Here is a 20,266-nt window from a genome sequence, read left to right on the forward strand (position 1 = left end):
ATGCTGTGGGATGGTTACCAGGGACCCAACTCTATCTTCTCTCCCCACTGCCGCTCCCCTTGGCATCACTGCACTGATGATACCACATTAACTATTGAGGATGCTTCTGTTACCGGAATGTCTAGGTGCTAATCACCCTCCTACAAGGGAGCGGGCGAGCTGGGAACCCCCAAAAGGTGCATTTATCAGGAGTGTTGCCTAAAGCCATGGGTTTACAAGTTTGCAAGACTGTCCCTCCTCTAAGAGGCCAAAAGAAGGGTAGCCCTTTTTGGCTCTTTCACAGTATTTCTACCTCACTCAGCCAACTCCACTGGGTGGTAGCTAAGAGTGCCTCTTGGGACTAGGACACAGCAACTGCAGCAAGCTTCTGAGGAAATGACAGTGTGGGTCAACAAGCGAAAACTGCTGAGGACCCTGCGGGAAGGGCACATATACATACTATGAGGACCCCAGCACAGGCTAGTGTGCCACCAGAGCTGCCTTCCCTCGCTCCCTCTCTGCTACTAGAGGGAGGGCCTGTTGCTAGCAGGTGCCTGGTACACACACGACTCTAACAGGTGAAATTGGCTCAGGGAAAAGCAATCAATGGGCTGCATTAAAGGCCAAAGGATGGCCATCAGCCATGAACCCTGGCCTGTATGTAACCCTCTGCAGAGACGTTTGGCAGTGGCCTGTGGACTAACTGTGTAAACTGGCCACTGGCCTCAGGGGCAGTGAACGATAGTGGGCAAGGTCCTGGGGGTGGGGGCGCTGAAGCAGGAGATTTGGGAACATCTCCAAACCTCTGCCACTGGCCTTTTCACGTGGCAGCCCAGTCACCTCTTTGCCTGTGGGGAACCAAGCAGCAGACACTGGAGCAAAGGGTTAGAACGGTGTGTCCAGAACGGGGTACCCACTGGAGTGCCTGTGTTGGTAGAAGCCCAAGAAGCAGACAAAGCTGTGAAATATAGTGTTTCCGTGACTGCTATGTTCCTGCACATGCCCACGGCATCTACCCCACGATCCTGAACGGTGAAGCTGTGCCCAGATTCTGGGCATATGTTAGCAGCCCTGAAGGAAACGTATTGAAGGTTAGAAAGGCAGGTGTGTGGTAGGTACCAGGAAAAGGAAATCTTCCTCTTAAACCTAAGGGAACATAACCGTAACAGACTTGGAGGAGGAGTGCTGCCTGGGGCTTTGAGGTTGATAAATTCAACCTCACTGAGGCTTTCGCTCCCTGTGCTACACTTGGACCTTCCACTTAGCACAAATGACATCATAGGCTTTGCAAGCTGCCCAGGCTGCTGCTGGGGCAAAGTCCTGTGGCACTACAAATAACTCAGGACCTGGCATTTGTCGTGGGTCACTCCACAGAATGGATTGGTTCCTTTATTCCTTGGGAAACTGAAGAACTGGGAAGAATATGGGAAGCCACCATACTGTTGCATGAAGGGTCTCACCGACGGGCAAGCTCCACATGTGTGGAGTGGGAGCAGGGCCTTCACCTGCGCTGACAGCAACAGCATGAAGGGTGCAAGTGGGTCCCTTTTCTAGCATACAGAAGTCTGGACTCTACCCCTGCTCCCCAGGGTTGCACATGTGGTACACTCAGCCTGGGAAGACACTGACGGTGCCACTGTTGTCACCACCCAAAGGTATCCAATAGCATGATCCTAATGTGTGTGTGTGTATGTGTATGTGTGTTTCCTAATCTTAGTACCTACTAAACATCTGCCTTTCCAACCCAAAATCTGAAAGTGTGCGGGGAAAGGGGGTGCTTCTCGCAGGACTGGGTGGTCTGGGAAAGACACACACATGGAATATAAGACAGGGAGTCTGTCTATCTATATAAGAGAGGAAGGACAAACCATCCTGAAGAGAAAACAATGGGACCAGTGGTCCCAATCGGGGGACATGGGAGAGGATGGGGTGGGGAAGGAGAGCAGGGAGCCAACAAACTAAGGGATGAGGGAACAACACAAGATCTAAAAATGATGGTGAGGAGGGTGTATCATACCTGGTGGGGTTTGATCAAGTGCAATGTAACCAAGAAGAATTACTGAGAGTCGAATGGAGGGTGAGCATGCTAGTGGGACAAGAGGAAGGTGAAAGAAAATAGAAAAAATAGCTATAAGCATGTGTATACATACATATATTAATTTATGATGAAAGGGATAGAGGCCAATGTACATATATTTATATGTTAAAAGTATTAAGATAGCAGAAGGACTTTGGGCCTTTACTCAAGGTCTCCCTACACACAAGAATACTTTGTTCAAATAACTCGGCACTCTTTGATACTTACCTTCCCGACTTAATCGCTGAAGACTAAATGGGTGCTTAAGCAAATGTGTTGAAGAGAGTAAATGGTGCTCGGCTAGCAGAAGATATAGTGTCTGGGGTCTTAAAAGGATTGAAGGTGAAACAGTAGCCATTTAGCAGGGAAGCAAATAACCCAAATGGAAGAAGCACACCAGGGGGTCAGGTATCAGGCATCAAAAGAAAAGTGGGTGAAGGGAGACATCAGACAGTGCAAGATATGACAAAATAATAATTCATAAATTATCAAGGGTTCATGAGTGAGGGGGGAGTAGAGAAGGAGGGGAAAATGAGCTGATGTCAGGGGCTTAGGTGGAGAGCAAATGTTTTGAAAATGGTGAGGGCAATGAATGTACAAATGTGCTTTACACAACTGATGTATGTATGGATTGTGATGAGTTGTATGAGCCCCTAATAAAATAAAAAGATACAAAACAAACAATTACACTGCTGTGAATGAGGGGGCTTGGAGTGGAGACTCAAAGCCCATTTTTAGACATTTATATATACCACCGATGAATCATACATCATTCTTCTAGTTCCTAAATGATCCCCCCACCCCCATTACCATGACCTAGTTCTACCTTACAAATCTGGCTAAACTGGAATACACACATTGTTACAGATAAGAGCTCTCAACCCAAGGAATTCAGGACAGATAAAAACCTCAGGAACAGTAGTGGGAATAGCGATATCATGGGGGGTGGGGAGAAAGGGGGAACCAATGACAAGGTTAGATATAATAGCCCACCCCCCTAGGGGTACAAATAACAAAAATGTGGGTGAAGGGAGAAAACAGATAGTGTAAGACAGGAAACAACAACAACAATATATAATTGATCAAGGATTCGGGAGGGTGGGGAAGAGAGGGGGAAAAAGAGGAGCTGATACCAAGGGTTCAAGTAGAAAGAAAAGGTTTGGGAAATGTTGATGGTAACATATGTACAAGTGTGCGTAATACAACTGAATGATGGATTGTCAGAAGATTTGCAAGAATCAATCCCCAACCCTCAACCCCCAATGACAAAAAAAAAATTTTTTTTTAAAGGCAGGGAGAGATCTGACCTTTTCCTGGGGAGATTTTACCTGGGAAAGACAGGCGGGACACACGGACATAACATTAGATGAGGAGACCTCACTTTCCCCCCCACACTCACCCTACTGCAGACACAAGCCAGTGAATAAAGCGCACCACTTGGGCATCCTGATGGCCGTTCAAGTTGGGCCATGTTTGGCAGTGGCTTCCTAGACGCTACAGACCAGACTGCCACCAGAGCACCGCTGATTTGTCTGGCCACTTGAAGAAGTGACAACTCTGGACACACCTCACCTGAAGGCCAGTCTGCTGAGGCCACCTGTTTTTCTCCTTTCCTCTAGCAAAGCTGCTGTCTCCACCTACAGTGATGCCACGCCCCTGCAGGGCTCTTAGGACCTTGCATACGGAACACGAGCCAGATCTTAAGAGGCTTTCTGGACGGGGTAAACTGACTGTGGGGTCATAGGCTTGTGTGAGACCAAATACAGCTATGTTGTCATTTACTGCTAGCTCGCTCCATTTGCGAAGTCACTTTTCTGTAACCCTTGCTAGGGTGGTCTTGGAGGACCAGGGCCCCGGCCCCAAGCCGCCTTTGCTCACCAAGCTGTAAAAGCCCTTGCCTCTCTCTAGGGCAGCAGTTCTCAACTTGTGGGTGGTGACCCCTTTCGGGGTTGAACGACCTTTTCACAGGGGTCACCCGATTCATAACAGTAGAAAAATTAAAGTTATGAAATAACAATGAAAATAATTTTATGAAAAAAAAGAAAAGAAAATAATTTTATGGTTCAGGGAGGTCACCACAACATGAGGAACTGTATTAAAGGGTTGGGGCATCAGGAAGGTTGAGAAGCACTGCTCTAGGGGATGAGGAGACGAGTCTGGGCTTGCCACTGCCCAGGATTTTATCTCAGTCAGGGATCCCTTAAATAAAACTCCTATAAATCATAAAAGTCTGCCTTCTTCAGTCTCTTGGAGCCTTAGGACTGGTCATGCCCAGACAAGGGTCAAGACTAATGAGGCCCCAGAAAAAATCGTGAATTTACTCCAGCTTTTCCCATATTCCTCTCTGGGGCTATTTCGCACAGTGGGTGAGGTGTCCTTCCCAGCCGCTCCCCTGACTTAGAGAGGCTATCCATCAAACTTACACCCCATGCCAATTATCCCCGTCTCTGAACACCTCTCCTTGTCTCCCACAGGGTCCTCGGGGAGGCTGTCAGCAGAAGCCAGGCGCAGAATGCAGGTGCATCGTCTACAGGACCCACAGGTTCAGTCCTCCCAGGGGCGGGCTGGCTTCACTTTAAAAGGACCATCTGAACAGCAAGACAATTGCTGAATGAAAAGGGAAGCCTGGCGGATACGAGAAACACTGCTCTTGGTGCTTCATGCATGCATTATGTGCACAAAGTGTTGCTTAATGCACTGCTAGAAAGTTCTGAGCTGGAAGTGAGGTGATTTCTCCATGATTATCTACTTGGGATTCTTATATTTCTCCCCTTAGCCAGCCTCCCAGAAGATACATTTATCATTTAATACTTCACTTGAAGAAGCTTGCCAGCTGCTCTAATACTTGCTGGGTCAGTAGTAGAATTCTCACCTTCCGTTTGAGACGCAGGTTCAATTCCTGGTTTCAAGAGCACTTCTAGACGAAGACAAACTTGGAAAAAAGGCCTGGCTATCCAATTCCAAAAATCAATTAATGAAAAATCCTCTGGATCACAACAGCTTGGCTTCAACCACTCAGAGAGATAGCCACAGGAACAGGAGTATTTTGCTCTGTTGTGCCTGGGGCCAACTCAGGAGAGTTAGCAACACTACCATAATAACTGCCAACACTGAAGTTACTATGCAATAGAAATGTGGGCCAAGAGTTCCAATTGTGGCAGGAAAAGCTAGCTTGGGACCAAATAAAGGCAGCTCCCCAAGCCCCAGGGTGCACTCACGGGTGCTCCATGATCCCATGGAAAGCTGGTGGGTGGCTGGCAGGGGACGAGAAAGGGGATTGTGATAGGATGCCAAGCTTTAAATCACACACACCTGCAGGCCTTAGTTTACTCCGAATAGTATCTGGATAAATTTGAGGGCATGCTCTCTAAAGAGTATGCTCCGGCTCTATAAGAAGTTTCAAATGATGATCATCATCCTTCTTGTCATTGTTAGAGACTACTCCTATCAGGGTGTGTCCCATTCCCTACCTTCAAGAAGACTAAATGACAAAAAGAGATGGCTGTCCATGCGTTCCAAAGACTTGCAGCTTGACTTTGCTTCAAAACCATACTGCCAGCCTTGCACGGTTTTAGTGTGGAAGGTGACAGACACAAACAAGGTTGTTAGAAAAGTCTTTTCTTGTTTGTATAGCTAGTAAGCAAGAATACAAACTAGGAAAACATGTAAAAAGGCAAGGGATTAATTCTTGGAAAACTCACACAAAGGAAGCAACTGTTTGAACGAAATTATCTCAAAACAAATGTGACTATACCATGTGGAGGGTCTGGTTTCCAGATCTGTGTTTCTAAAGAGTAGCACGCTGAAAGAAACAAAAAGCCTAAACTCACACAAACGCCACATGCGCACAGAATGGCCCCTCCGATTCCTAAGCGCGCTGACTCACTGGGGTTTGCTGCTCAGCTTCTGCTGCTGAGCCAGGCTGGGATTACCCAGCAAGGAAAGAGGATGTTGTTGTTTGTTTTTTTTTGCCACCACCTGACCCATCTACTTCAGATAACTCAGTCCCGCCCCCACTGCCACCTGCTTGGTTATACCAGCTTCCTCTAAATCTGTAGTTCTCGACCTTCCTAATGCCGCGACCCTTTAATACAGTTCCTCATGTTGTGTTGACCGCCCCCTCCAACCATAAAATTATTTTCCTTGCTACTTCATAACTGTAATTTTGCTACTGTTATGATATCAGGCAACCCCTGAAAGGGTTGCTTGACCCCCAAAGGGGTCTCAACCCACAGGTGGAGAACTGCTGTTCTAAATCCTGGCACCACAACCTTCATGTAGGGACACAACAGATGGGGTCCCTGTCAAAGATACCCTAATCCCATTTACCCAGCCAGACCATCCAGAAAAGCATCTTAGATGACCCGACAGCAAAACTGGCTGGAAACTGATGTCTTTTAATGTGCCCAGCTGATGAAAAACAGAAAAGAAAAATCCATTTAGACAGATGATCAATCATTGAGTACCAGAGGGTCAGGCGCCTTTTTCCAACCTGGGCCCGGTCTGAAGCAGGCAAGTAGGGGTCTGAACCCAGTGGAACTTCTGGTCATGGATGAGTACAGGCTCAACGCTGACTAATTTCTGAGTGTGAGATCAGTTGTTTGCCTTCTTGCGTGTAGCCCTTTTTCTGGGAAAAGACTTTTGGTCCCGGGGCTTTCCCCAGCTTCAATCTCAGTGTCCTGTCTTGCGTGCCAGGTTGGCAGTACGTCAAGTGTTTTAAGTTGAAAGTCTCCCTGGGCCCATGAGCTGCTAGTTGCTGGCTAGCAGCTAATGCCAGCAGTTATCAATTATTGAACACTTGATATGGTGCCAGGTACTATACTAAGCAATTTATGCACATTAATAACACACACATCCTGACTACAACCCCATATAAAAACAGGGAAACTGAGGCACGGAGTGAACGGTAAAGCACTAGATAGCAAACAGCTGGGGTATGCCTGACTTGAGAAATCATGACCTTTATGCCTAGGTTGGACTGCTGAGCTCACCTACAACGAAGCCCCCAGGCAACGCCTGTCCCACAGGGCTGTGAGCTCAGGAAGGGCACCAAAGCAAACCCAGCACAGCTAGGCTTATCATGAGCCACTGGAAATACAGTGAGACCTGGTCTGCGCCCTCCCACTTCTCCGGCAGATGCCCCCGAGGTTAGTCCCCCACCACCTGGCCTACACCTGATCATCCAGACAGAGGGCTGGCAAAATTTTGAAACAGAAAGTCAATCCTGTCCCTCACAATAATTTGAATCCTATTCAAGAGCCATAAATATATTTTTACAAACAAATACAATCACCATTATCTAAAAAATATCCTTTAAAAAGTTTCCATTTTACTTCAGTCACATGGAGGTACTGAAAGGGTGCAGGTGGCTGGAGAGCTGCCGACCGCTGACCCAGTCCATCAGAATGGTCAAAAGCTCCCGCGCTGAAGTCAAATCCCAACTCTGCCACGGGTTCAACTCTGATGGAAAGCGAAATTTCCTCCTGTGTCAAGTGGTCACTGGCCTCCTTGAGCTGCTGGGAGAAGGCTCAGGGAGACTATCTGGTACATATCTGCCGGACCCACTTCGGTCAGAAAACACCTGGTACATCATAGCCATTCTTATTAGCAACTAAGTAATACCTGGTTAGCCAACGGGAAGCTGCAGTGATTGGCTGTCTGAACTACAGATTGCAGGCCTCAGCTTCCCAAGCCCAGCAAAAAAAAAAAAAAGACCAGTCCCATGAAAAATCAACCTACAGATCCAGGGGTAGCAGGGAGAATCTCTAGAAATAACCTATCTTAGTAAACATAAAATACATAGAAAACTTCAACAATCCAACAACAAAAAGATGAACACCAAATTAAAAAAATGGGATCAAAGATGTGAACAGAGATTTCACCAAAGATGATCATAAAAGCAGCGAACAGACTCATGAAAAGAATGGCTGCAATGGTTGGTCATTGTAAATCAAAACTACAATGAGTTATCACCTCACCCTTGCTAAACTGGTACTGATCCAAAAACCAGAAAGCAATAAATGGGGACCCGGGTAGATTAGAATCCTTATCCGCTGCTGGTGGGGCTGGACAACAGCACAACTATTAGGAAAACAGAATGGAACTCCCCCCAAAAGACCAGAAATAGAACTTCTTTGTGACCCAATAATCTCACTCATCAGCATACACCCTAAATCAGGCATCCTCAAACTACGACCCGCTGGCCACATGCGGCCCCCTGAGGACATTTATCCAGCCAGCCGGGTATTTTTGCCCCATTTGTTTTTTACTTCAAAATAAGATTATGTGCAGTGTGCATAGCAATTTGTTCATAGTTCTTTTTTAAACTATAGTCCAACCCTCCAACGGGTCTGATGGACAGTGAACTGACCCCCTGTTTAAATTTTGAGGACCCTGCCCTAAATATCTAAGAGCAGAGACATGAATAGACATGTATGTTCTTTGCAACAATAGCAATGCAGGTACTGCCTTTCTTATCACCCAATGCAAAGTCCAATGAAGGAAGTCTGTAATTCACCAAATTAAATGGCGCCAAAGAAGTACATAAGCCCCACATTTATTATAGACCAAGAACTGTGTGTGTTTTAAGATTTTTTTTTCCTCCAGTGAAATTTCCCTCTTTGGTGAAATAAATTCCCATTTTGACCACACACACACACACAAAGCACAAAAGCATAAGGAAAAAATGTGTTTAAACCCACAAGTTTGCAACAAAAACCAAACAAAGTGTTTGTGGTGATGTAGATTAGATTACATATATAGTTATATATAATGTGAGTGAATATATATATGTGCCCAAATGCCTATATTCATATGGCATAATACAACATAAAGAGGGAAAAGTTAGAGATAGATATACCTTGTGGGATTGATTTTTCTGCTGTGAAGCCTTAAGCCTTGTGGGGCAACTCAACTGCGGGCATAATACAGTTCATCAGGCTTATGTTCTATATCCCAGTTTGGCGGGTAGTGTCTGGGATCCTAAGTGCTTTGGAGCAGCCATCTAAGATACAATTAGTGATCTCTTCTTACCAGAGCAAGAGAGTAAAAAAAAGGAAACAGAGACTCAGAGAAACTTGTCCTAACAGGCTTTAGGACATATGACCTCATCTATCCCGGGGCAAGAACTAGATGTCCCTGGCCACCCGAACCTGTCGTTCTTATCAAGGACACAGATGGATCCTAATGGGAGGGAAGAAAATGTGAAACAGAATTTTAAAAACACTGGACTTATTGGACCAGTTGAGAGTAGAAGACTGTCTAAGACTATTTCCCTGAGATACTTTATAAACCTAAACCCAAACTACCACAAGGGTAGTTGTAGAGAGATAACAAACTAGCTTATTATATTACAAAACAGTATCGTCTGTGAGTATAGTGCACTTAAAAAAAAAATCTATGTGAGACCAAATGGACAACAACCACTCTAAAGCAAAGAGGAAAAGGTAAACAGGCAGGAAAACTAAGTCACTAAAAACAAAACACTAATACTAGAATTTATGAGAAGAATAACACTGTAAGAATAAAACACATATCACCAATATCAGTGAACAATTCACGAAGCAACTGCTAAATGAGAACCTAATTTCAATGAAGGTGAAGTTGTCGAGGATTTTATCGTGCTTGGATCCACCATCAATGTACATGAAAGCAGCGGTCAAGAGACCACCAGGCATTCTGCTGCTGAAGACCAAGGGGGTCGCTTGGAGGTCTACGGTGTGCCTGACTCTGAGAGCGAGCGAGAGACAGAGAAATGAGGCTGTCTGCTCTCAGAGAGCTCTTGGAAACCATAGGTAGCATTTCTACTCTGTCCTATGGGGTCACTCTGAGTGAGAATGGACTTGTTGGCAGTGGGTTCAATTTGGTTTTGGCTGGATACCATAGAGGAGCGATGGTAGCACAGTGGGTTCAGACCTGGACTGTTAACCAAAGGGATGGTGATTCAAACCCGCAAGCTGTTCCACAGAAACAAGATGTGGCAGTCTGCTTCTCTCAAAATTTACGGCCTAGGAAATCTGTGGAGTGGTTCTACTCTGTCCTATAGGGTTGCTATATGCGTGAAAATTGACTCAATGGCTTTGAGTGTGAATGGACGCTATGGAAGAGGGGATGGTGAGACCTCTGTGGAAGTGACGATGGTGAGATTTTTGTCCCATGTATTTTGGACACGTCATCAGATCAGTCCCTAGAAAAGAACCTCATCCTTAGAAGGTTAGCAAAAATGACAGAGACCCTCAGTGAGATGCAATGCAAAGTGGCTACAAGAGTGGGTTAAAATATAGCAACGATTGTGAGTTGTAGTCAATTAATACGGCCCTGCTAGCCATAATTCGCTGTGTGATGATGTACTATCCTGCCTGTGGGGATAGCCCCATTTGGGAGGCTGTTCTCTACTCCACTAATGCACAGGATTAGGGTAGCATTAAGACCTAACTCGACAGGGAGCAGGTGAACCAAGTCACTTTTTATTTCTTTGGCGGTATCTTTCTATGGGTGTGACTTAAGATGCTATCCCTCATTTTCTCTGGGTGTATGATTGACTAAAAGACTAACCACATCTCCTTCTCAAAGTCACTCCTCACTCAGTATATAGACCTTGGAAGAGCATGTCCAAGATCTCTGTCTGCAGTGGTGCTGGCCACAGATGCCAGATGCATTAAAGACTGGCACAGAGACAGAGAAGCAGCCCCGAGACTTCTCTCCATCTGGCCTCAGGCTATGGGGCTGTGCGATAGGACAGCAAGTTAGCTTCCAGAACCATGGAGGCAAAGGCCAAGGGACCATGTGGCTGGATTTCTGGGGACCCAAGAAAAATTTGGCTGCTGGCTGAGGAGAGACGTTATTATGAAGTGTTTGCTTTGGACCCATGGCTGTGGCCTTACTGGTTGCTGAATTGTGGTAATCGATTAACTTCCCTTAACAAACCTCCTTAATTCTGAGTTCTTTCTTTGAGGTCTGTGGGGCTACTGCAATGAATTATTAAACATACATGGAACACTTCACTGTCCTCGTACAGAACTTGCACATGGATCAAGAGGCAGCTGTGTGTACAGAACGAGAGGCTATTGCATGGTTTAAAATCAAAAAGGTGTGCATCAGGGTTGTATCCTCTCACACTGTTTACTCAATCTGTATGCTGAGCTAATAATTAGAGAAATTGGGTTATATGAAGAATGTGACAACAGGATTGGAGGATGGCTTATTAACAACTGCAATATACAGATGACATAATTTCACTTGCTTAAAGAGATGAGGTCTTAGGCACTTGCTGATGAAGATCCAAGGATTGCAGCCCTCAGTATGGATTACAACTCATATAAAGAAGACCCAAATCCACACAAGTGGACCAACAGATCACAACATGATAAATGGAGAAACGACTGACGTTGTCAAGGAGTTTGTCTTGCTTGAATCCACAACCAATGCTCATGGAAGCAGCAGTGAAGAGGTTAAAAAATGCCTGGAACTTGGTAAATCTGCTGCACAAGACCTCTTTAGAGGATTGAAGAGCAAGGATGTTTTGAGAACTAATGTGTGCCTGACATAGGCATGTGAAAATTGAACACTGAATAAAGAAGACCAAAGAAGAAGCAATGTGTTTGAACTGTGCTGGCAAAAAATACCGAACATACCATGGACTGCCACCAGGACAGACAAATCTGTCTTGGAAAAAGTACAGCCATAGTGCTGGCAAGACTTCACCTCAGGTACTTTGGACATATTGTCTCAAGAGACCAGTCCTGCAAGAAGGCCATCTAAAGCAGAGGGGCAGGGAAAAGGAGGAAGCTTTCTGACAAAGTAGACTGGCACGGTGGCTGTAACAATGGGCTCAAGCACAAGAACAATTTTGACGACGGCACAGGAGCAGGCAGTGTTTCATTTTGTTGTGCACAGGGTGTGAAGTGGCAGGAATGGTTGATGTCAGAATTGGTAAAGGATGGCGCATGGAGGCATGTCCGACCCCTGCTTCATGGCAACCGGGAAGCCCAAGGAGGTGGGGCATGGTCCTCACGTTGTTTACTGCAGAGCAAGTGGCACAGGACCAGGCAATATCTTGTTCTGTTGTACAAAAGGTCACTTGTGACTTGACGGCATCTAGGTCCACCAGCAGGAACACTGTAGACCATCTCTAACCTATCTACAGCCAGTTCCAGGCGCCTCCTCCTTTCTGAGTTCGTTTCAGCTCTCTCGGCTTGTAAAGGATTGGATTTCTAACTTGCTACTCAGCCTCATTCAAAGGAACTGCTTTCCCAATCAACCCCCTCCCCAGCACTGCCACTGTACCAGCCTCCCTACGATCTTGGCACCCCGGACCCACAATTTTCATCAGTAAAAAAACCTCATTATCAATGAACACTACTGTTTTTTTAGTGTGTTACAATAGTGGTACAGAAATGTAGCTCTGTGAAGTAATTATTCCTATTTCACAGGAGGAAAAAATGGTAGTCAAGGAACCAAACTAGCCAAGGAGAAACAACGCACAGTAATTAAAGAAGACAAACCTGGATTTGAATCATTGATATATGTGAGACATGGTTAAGTTTAGAGGAAATCCTTCAAAGGTCAGCCTAGAGTTCCACCCCAGAGGAGACTTGGTGGCACAGTGGTTAAGTACTTACTAACTGAAAGGTAAGGGGCTCAAACACATCTGACATTCTGTAAAAGAAAGATGTTAATGTTTACTTGTGAACAGCCTTGGAAACCTAATGGGGCAGGTGTCCTCTGTCCTACAGAATTGTTTCTATGAGCTGGAACTGGCTGGATGAAATGAGTTTTGGGGAGGATTTCCTGGGACACCCAGCAGCAGCCCCCCAATTCTTGAAAGCCAATCTCTACTCTCTTGCTGTAGCTAAGTGGCCCAAATGAATTGATGGGCCCAGAAACAAGAAAAGGTGAAGAGAGGGAAAACGAGAAAGAACAAACCCATAAGCCTGGAAAACATATTCTTAAGTAGAGTCATCGCTTCGGGTATTTGTCTCAAAGATCAAAGAAGAGATAAGCTGGTCTGAGATCAGCTCCCAGTTGTTCTCCCTCAAACTCAGTTCCAATTGCTTGTGCCTTCCTTGCACACCAGCCTCCAATTCTTTCCTCCCCTGGGCCAGCCTAGTTGCTGTTCTTGGGATGGGTGTGGCTGCTTCCATGGCCCTGGACTTGAGCACATACAGCTGACTAGCTCCAAAGGAGTCAGGAAGCTGCTCCCATCTCTGCAAACTCGCTGCCATTGAGTTGATGTGGGCTCATAGTGACCTGGGCAAGGTAGAACTGTGCCTCAGAGTTTCCAAGACTGTAACCCATTATGGGAGTAGAAAGCCCCACCTTGGGGCAGCTGGTGATTTCGAACTGTGGCTATTTGGGCTGGCAGCCCAATACCTAACCACTATACTACCAGAGCTCCTTCCATTTCTTAGGCAGCACCATTAAACGGCAACCCGAAAGTCCTTGTCTTCTGCCAGAGGTTATCTATTGCAGAGAATGAACTGCTTGTTATGGTACAGAATTGTGCAAGGAGGGCTCAACCATTCAGAGCAATGAGTGAGAGTATGATGAGGGAAGATGGACTGGATTAGATGAAGAAAGGTATCAGGGGAGATGAATCAGTATTTATGATACAAGGAACTACACACTTCACTTCCTATGCGTCACTAACTTCCAACCACACAATTCTGGGGAATGGACTGTTCTACTTTTTACAGATTAATAAAGGTGGGAAGACTGGGAAATAAAACCAAGCCTGTGAGATGCCCAAGTCCACACTGTGGGAAAAGTTTAGTGGAGAAGATAAGGCTAGTGTTGACCCTCAAATGACCTTAAATGGAAGGGAGTGGGGAGAACGCCAATGTTGTTGGCCCATGTATAGGGGTGATAGAAAAATATATATGAATAACAGTATTTTAAAAATAATTACATTATTTCTGTCCTAACACTATGCTAAGATCTGTACTTAAATAGTCACATTTAATCCACTACAACCCTCCAATGGAGGTTATGTTATATTTTACAGATGGAAAAATTGAATAGCAGTTAAAGGACTTAGCCCGAGGTCACGAGGCCAGTGTATAAAGGATCCAAACTCCGATGGTCTGATTCTAAACTCACCACCCTACACTGCCAGACTCACTACAGTTCTCGGCTGTGACTGAGCACCAGCAACCGTTCAGTCATGGTCTAGGATCGCTTCCATCAATGGGTGAGCCCTAGATAAGCAACCTTTTTGAGTTTCTGCGACCTCAACACAAAAGTAAAGGGTCTGAATAGCCCTTCCAAGGTCTTAGTATTCTAAGACGACTTCAATCAAAAGGGCACCCACAGAGGCTGAAACAATTGTAGCCCATAGAAGGCCAGGCACTTTGCCTGTGTCATGAACTGCCCATATGGTCTCTTGGCTGAGCCTTTCAGAGTCAAGGAAAAATAAAAGAAGTGGGAAAAGGAGGAGAAAGCAGGGCTACTCCAATCTGAACAAAGGTGATATTGACACAGCGCTTGCAACCTTCTCCCTCCCGCCTCAAGTGTGCTCTTTGCAGGGCCAGCAAGGCCTTGACAGATGGAAAGCAGACCAAAACAAGCTGGCACACTGCTGCAGCTGCCTGAGTCCGGAAACCCGTGCAGACTGAGTGCTGTGACAGATGCTACTGGGGAGCCTGTCACCCAAGGAACAGCCTCGTGAAATGAGGAGCTAAATAGCAGGGGGCAAATTTTGGTACCGTAACACACTATCAGCAAGGCCCATGAGATGTACTACGGCTTCCTTGAAAAAGGGATCAATCCAGCCCACCTCTCCATTCTGTTTCCATTTGGATTCTATCCAGGATGAAGAAGCTGCTAGTAGACAGTGGTATTTCTACCGAGAAGTAGGAAGAAATCTACATTTTTTTACTTTATTTGCAGAGCTCTGTTAGCCACACGTCTTTATTTTTTACTATACATGCCGGCCACCCAAAGGTCAGAGAATACAAGTACATGATTGCTTGGGCAGCTTTGTTACTGCTGCATAGTGTTGGCAGAAGCCATTTCCCTTGGAGTCCCAAAGCAGGACCACAAGATCCCCTTGTTCCCACCTGGCCGCCCTAGACTGCACGGCTTGAGAAAAAGATGGAAAGTGGGTGGTGTCCATTTGTCAACCACTTCCTAGAAAGTGAACTTGCAAAAGTCACCGAGAGGAAAGACTGAGAAAGTGTGTTAGATGCAATCGCTGCTGTCACCTGGGACCTCAAAAATCACCTTTGGCGATTTGGCCTTCTCCAGAGCTACTTGGGAAGGAAAACTGCTGCCTCTGCCAAAGCAAATGAGACCCGTCTGCTTCCACTGTCATGTTTTTCAAAGCCTTTTTTTGACTTATAATGCACTACAGCAGCTCAGTAGTTCCAGTTGGGGTTGGGTAGGAAGATAGGATTTTCTACCTCAGTCAATCTCGAAAATACAAAAGAAAAGAGGGATGGAGGAAAGACATTTAAAAAAAAAAGAAGATTAAACAAGTCGGTTAAATTTCTTTAAAATAATATTAGGTCATATAACTGAGATCTGTCTTGGTACAAAATAATTTTTTTCCTTTGAAGTGTACTGTTTCTTACTTTGCATACTTCAAATACACTACAAGATAGAGATCAGGTTGGGACTGAGAAGTGAAGTTATTACAGGTGCCAAAACCCAAACTCGCTGCCATCAAGTTAATTCTGACTTCTAGCGGCTTCACAGACAGGCTAGGTAGAATGAATGCTGTTGTGTGTCCATTGTTGAGAGTCCATTCTGACAGAGAGACCCTGCAGGGCAGGGAAGAACCGCCCCCAGTGTTTCTTAGGCGATCAGTTTGGGGAACATATTGCCAGGTCATTTCTTTTGCAGAGTCCTTAATGGAGTCTAGCCACCAACTTGGTCAGCAGCCCAATACTTACGTAGCCACTGTGCCAGCAGGGCCTATTTGTTAGCAAATACTCATTGTCAAATGCAATCAAGTAGCCAGAACTCCCCAAATACCAAATCAAAGGTGCTTTTGGTCTCTTGGCTTGAAAGCTATACTAGGGGCTTCACAAAGTTTGTAGGAGAATGGAATCGACACATAATGGAATTTTTCATGAAGTTTTTGAAGCCCCTTCATGTGTAATTCCACACAACTCAAAATACCATATATACTCGAGTATAAACCAACCCAAGTATCAGTCAAGGCACCTAATTTTACCACAAAAACTGCATTAAAAATGTGCTGGAAAAACTCGGCTTATACATGAGTATATATGGTAACTAAAAAAGGGTTGTCAGTATTTCTTACTGACATTATTGTCCAGGGCAGAAATGTGCCAGGTGGGGCATCATTCAGGAAGTAGGCTACTCTATTTATCTCTGTAATATCTGGATTTGTGCTTCATGGTACTGCAGAAAAATGGCTTGCCTGATACACACTTGATCTCTGGCCTTACCCTTGCAGTTTTTCTTCCCTATTAGGGAGCACCTCATTATACCCTGTTGAAGGTTAACTGCTGACTAGGCACTAATTCCCCCTCTTCCAGCCACCCCCGGGGGGGGGGGGGGAGACTATCTGATTGTAGCTGATTAGTGTTCAAATAACCCATTACCATATCATCTGTTCAGTTTACTTTTCAGTCACCTGAGGAATTCAGTAGTCAGTAATTTTTTAAAAAGGCAACTGAAGATGAGATTACGTTTCCACATTTAACCCTTTACAGAATTATTTCTTGCTTTGAATTTTCATTAAAATCATGTATTTTAAATAAAATGAAGTTAATTTTTGAAGTAATAAGGTGTTTTATATAATTGGTGGGACATGCGTGTCCTCAGTAGTCTCTGGTGTGCGGGTTGATGGGAATGAGGTCTATTTTTTTTTTTTTCAGATTCACAGGCCATATAGGCCTCCACAAGATGGCAGCAGGCATTAAACATGGGATAGGAGAGTCCCACTAAACTGCCAAGGTGGGAAATGTAGATGAACTCTATACACTGGGATACTCAAAAATTCCAGAATTTTTCCCTCAAAGCTATGTATTTAGATTTGTTTTTTACAAAACAAAACAACCTTATCACTTTCAAAATACTTTCTATTACACTTAATACATTTGCCAAATCTGCGATTCCATCTTTGCTTGCTTCCAGTTTTTTAGTGCCCCTCGTATGGCCAATGGGTTATTAAAGGGTTCAGTACAAAGGAAGTCAAAGAAATTGTGAGATGGATCAGAAATCAAAGAAGAAACTCAATATAAAGATAAATACTAAAGATAACCAAGAAGCCATTGAATAACCACAAATGTTCAGATGTGGTTTCTAGAATCACATAGTCCTCTAGATAGGGCTCAGGCTGATCATATGGTAACAAATTGATCTTTTAATGTCTACCAATTCTCAAAAAAAAAATCGAATCCATTAAGGTCTCCTTTATCAGTCCTTTCCTAGAGGTGAACTATAATATCTGCCTGCAACCACATCAGCAAATTGGTCAGAGACATAAGGTCACTAAACGGGTTTCTTTCCTGGGGTCAAATTCAAGTTTTACATATTTATATTCTTTCAAGTTTACAAAACACAGAGAAGGCACAGAGGAAAAAGTTCCCTAGTACCTGAATACCTAAAGTTAACATTTCAGAACATATTATTATCAATTTTACATAAAAGACACGAATGCACACATAAATACACACATGTATATGTTATACAATGTCTACTTTAACAAAACTGGGGCCATGATATACATTTTAGCTTGTGTTTTCTATAAATGCATCCCCCCAACCAAAAAAAAAAAAATCTTCCTTGATCTCAGCCAAAAGGCTAAGAAGCGATAAAAATCTTCCTTATTAAATAAAACTTTTTAGAAGAGCAACAATTCAACAGTAATATTGGCATCTGTTTCATGTAATCTAGACTATTTCCTACAACCCAATCTGTCAAAATTTGGGACTGAACTGCAGGGGGGAAGGGGAAGCGGAATGGAATTGGTGACAAATGTACTAAAGCATTTTTTTACTAGCAGATAAATACACCATAGAATGGAAGCATCATAATTTATCATTTTGATGTTATTGTTGACATTTATGCTTACTTCTAATAATTCATTATTATAAAATACTAGGAAAATGAAACACAGACAGCAATGCAGCTAAAATCATCAGAATCTATTTCCTGAGAATAAATTCTTAGAAGTGGTAGTAATGAATAATGCATACAAGGATATGGAAACACACACCCACACCCACACTCTCTTATCTAGCTTCCCCAAAGTATGTCAACTTACATTGTGAGTATGCTGATAACATTTCTCCTAGCATCTTCCTGTCGTACTTGGCAACTAATTTCTGTCTTTCCTTTTGTTATAAAGAAGTAATCCTGATCAAAAGCAAATAAGGCATTACAGTTTTGTTTTGTTTTTACATTTTATTAGGGGTTCATACAACTCTTATCACAATCCATACATATACATACATCAATTGTATAAAGCACATCTGTACATTCTTTGCCCTAATCAATTTCAAAGCATTTGCTGTTCACTTAAGCCCTTTGCATCAGGTCCTCTTACAGTTTTTTTAAGGCATTACATTTTGGAAGCATTTCCAACAACCAAAGTAAGACAGAAGATAGGTATACCAGGTCTACTTGCTTTAATGTGAACAACATCAACAGTGAAAAAACCCAACAACAGATTCTGGCTCCAAGGATTTGGCTCCCAAAAATGCTTTGAAATGACGAGGCAGGAAAAGAGATTAATCATAAGGACATCTTTTGATTATAACTAAATTTCCCAAATTTATTCTTTTGAAAGAATTCCCCTCTCCCTCTCCCCAAAAAAGACATGCCTATCTTCAAGTCTAATGAGTAATAGTCCTCTTACCATTGGTGAACATCAGGAGTTTAGAAGGCTCTAGTTCCAATGGATTCATTAAAGCCTGATTGATTCACACTGTCAGGGAAGAGGAAAAAAAATCCAAACCAAACTTGCGGCCATCAAGTTGATACCAACATATAATGACCCTATAGGGAAGGGCTGACCTGTCCCTTTGAGCTTCCAAGACTGTGCACCATATCTTTCTCCCTCAGAGCAGCTGATCGTTTTGAGCTGCTGACCTTGTGACTGCTGCCCAACTTGTAACCACTACACCACCAGGGCTACCGACGGTGCACAAGAGTCTCATTCAAAACGGACTATGGAAGACAAGGACAAGGCTAAGGGCTGGATTTAGAGCATAGGCTTATTATATGGACTCCCAAGGTACAGATTGGTTCTGTGGGTAATTCTTGTACCAGACACCTATCTGCCTCCTCTGGCTTATTACTGGGCGACAACCCAATTTTCACTAGGAGATCCCTCTTCCTTATTCTTGGCCATGTGGTTAAGTGTGGTTAATAGAATGTGTGATTCAAGTGCAAAGTCTCACATACTCCAAGTTTCAATGACTGAATTAGAATCAACAAAGGGGATAACCTGAGCCAGTCAGAGTAAATCTTCTCACTTTAAGCAAAGGAAGTTGGAGCTTAATACTATCTTATCAGAAAGAGAGGAGTCTGGAGACACCGGGGAAAATCATAATGCCTACCAAAGGATCACTGTGAGAACTACATCGTTCCTCTTATCCGGTGCACGTAGACCCCACTGAAATCGCCCAAAAGACAAATTGAAATTTGGTATCCTACCTACAACTATAGTCAGATCAAAATTTGGATGAATGGTACCCTATCTACAACTATAGTCAGATCAAAATTTGAGTTTTAGCCTTTGTGGCGCTGACGACCGCTCGGCGATCAAGCCTCTCGCAAAGGATCTCCTTCACCCCTCTCCCGAAGAGGAGAAGAGAAAACACAAGAAGAAGCGCCTGGTGCAGAGCCCCAATTCCTACTTCATCGATGTCAAATGCCCAGGCTGCTATAAAATCACCACGGTCTTCAGCCATGCACAAACAGTAGTTTTGTGTGTTGGCTGCTCTACTGTCCTCTGTCAGCCTACAGGAGGAAAAGCAAGGCTCACAGAAGGGTGCTCCTTCAGACGGAAGCAGCACCAAAAGGCCCGGAGTCGAGATGAGTGGGAAGCCATTCTAATAAACCCATTTTGGATAAAATTTTTAAAAATTGAGTTTTATTTTGTGAATCACTAAGTTGCCCTTTTGCATAAGCCAGTTACCTGGTTTCTTGTCACAACATAGCAAAGCACCATCAAGACACAAAAGCAGTCGCTCAGACCTCCTCTATTCACAAAGCAAAGAGATCTAATACCTGGTT

At 44.1% G+C, this 20,266-nt stretch overlaps 2 protein-coding genes across 2 annotated transcripts in view; one reads left to right on the forward strand and one right to left on the reverse strand.

Annotated features, from left to right (window-relative positions):
• Window positions 1–20,266, reverse strand: part of DCUN1D3 (defective in cullin neddylation 1 domain containing 3) — a 57,193-nt gene that overhangs the window by 10,697 nt on the left and 26,230 nt on the right. The gene's annotated exons all lie outside the window — the stretch shown is intronic.
• Window positions 10,129–20,142, forward strand: LOC142422889 (small ribosomal subunit protein eS27-like). The gene is made up of 2 exons (XM_075528108.1): window positions 10,129–10,194; window positions 19,741–20,142. The coding sequence occupies exons 1-2, from the start codon at window positions 10,129–10,131 to the stop codon at window positions 20,140–20,142; spliced, it is 468 nt and encodes a 155-aa protein (XP_075384223.1).

The sequence above is a fragment of the Tenrec ecaudatus genome, chromosome 12 (genome assembly GCF_050624435.1).
Source record: "Tenrec ecaudatus isolate mTenEca1 chromosome 12, mTenEca1.hap1, whole genome shotgun sequence".
Classification (NCBI taxonomy): Eukaryota; Metazoa; Chordata; class Mammalia; order Afrosoricida; family Tenrecidae; genus Tenrec; species Tenrec ecaudatus.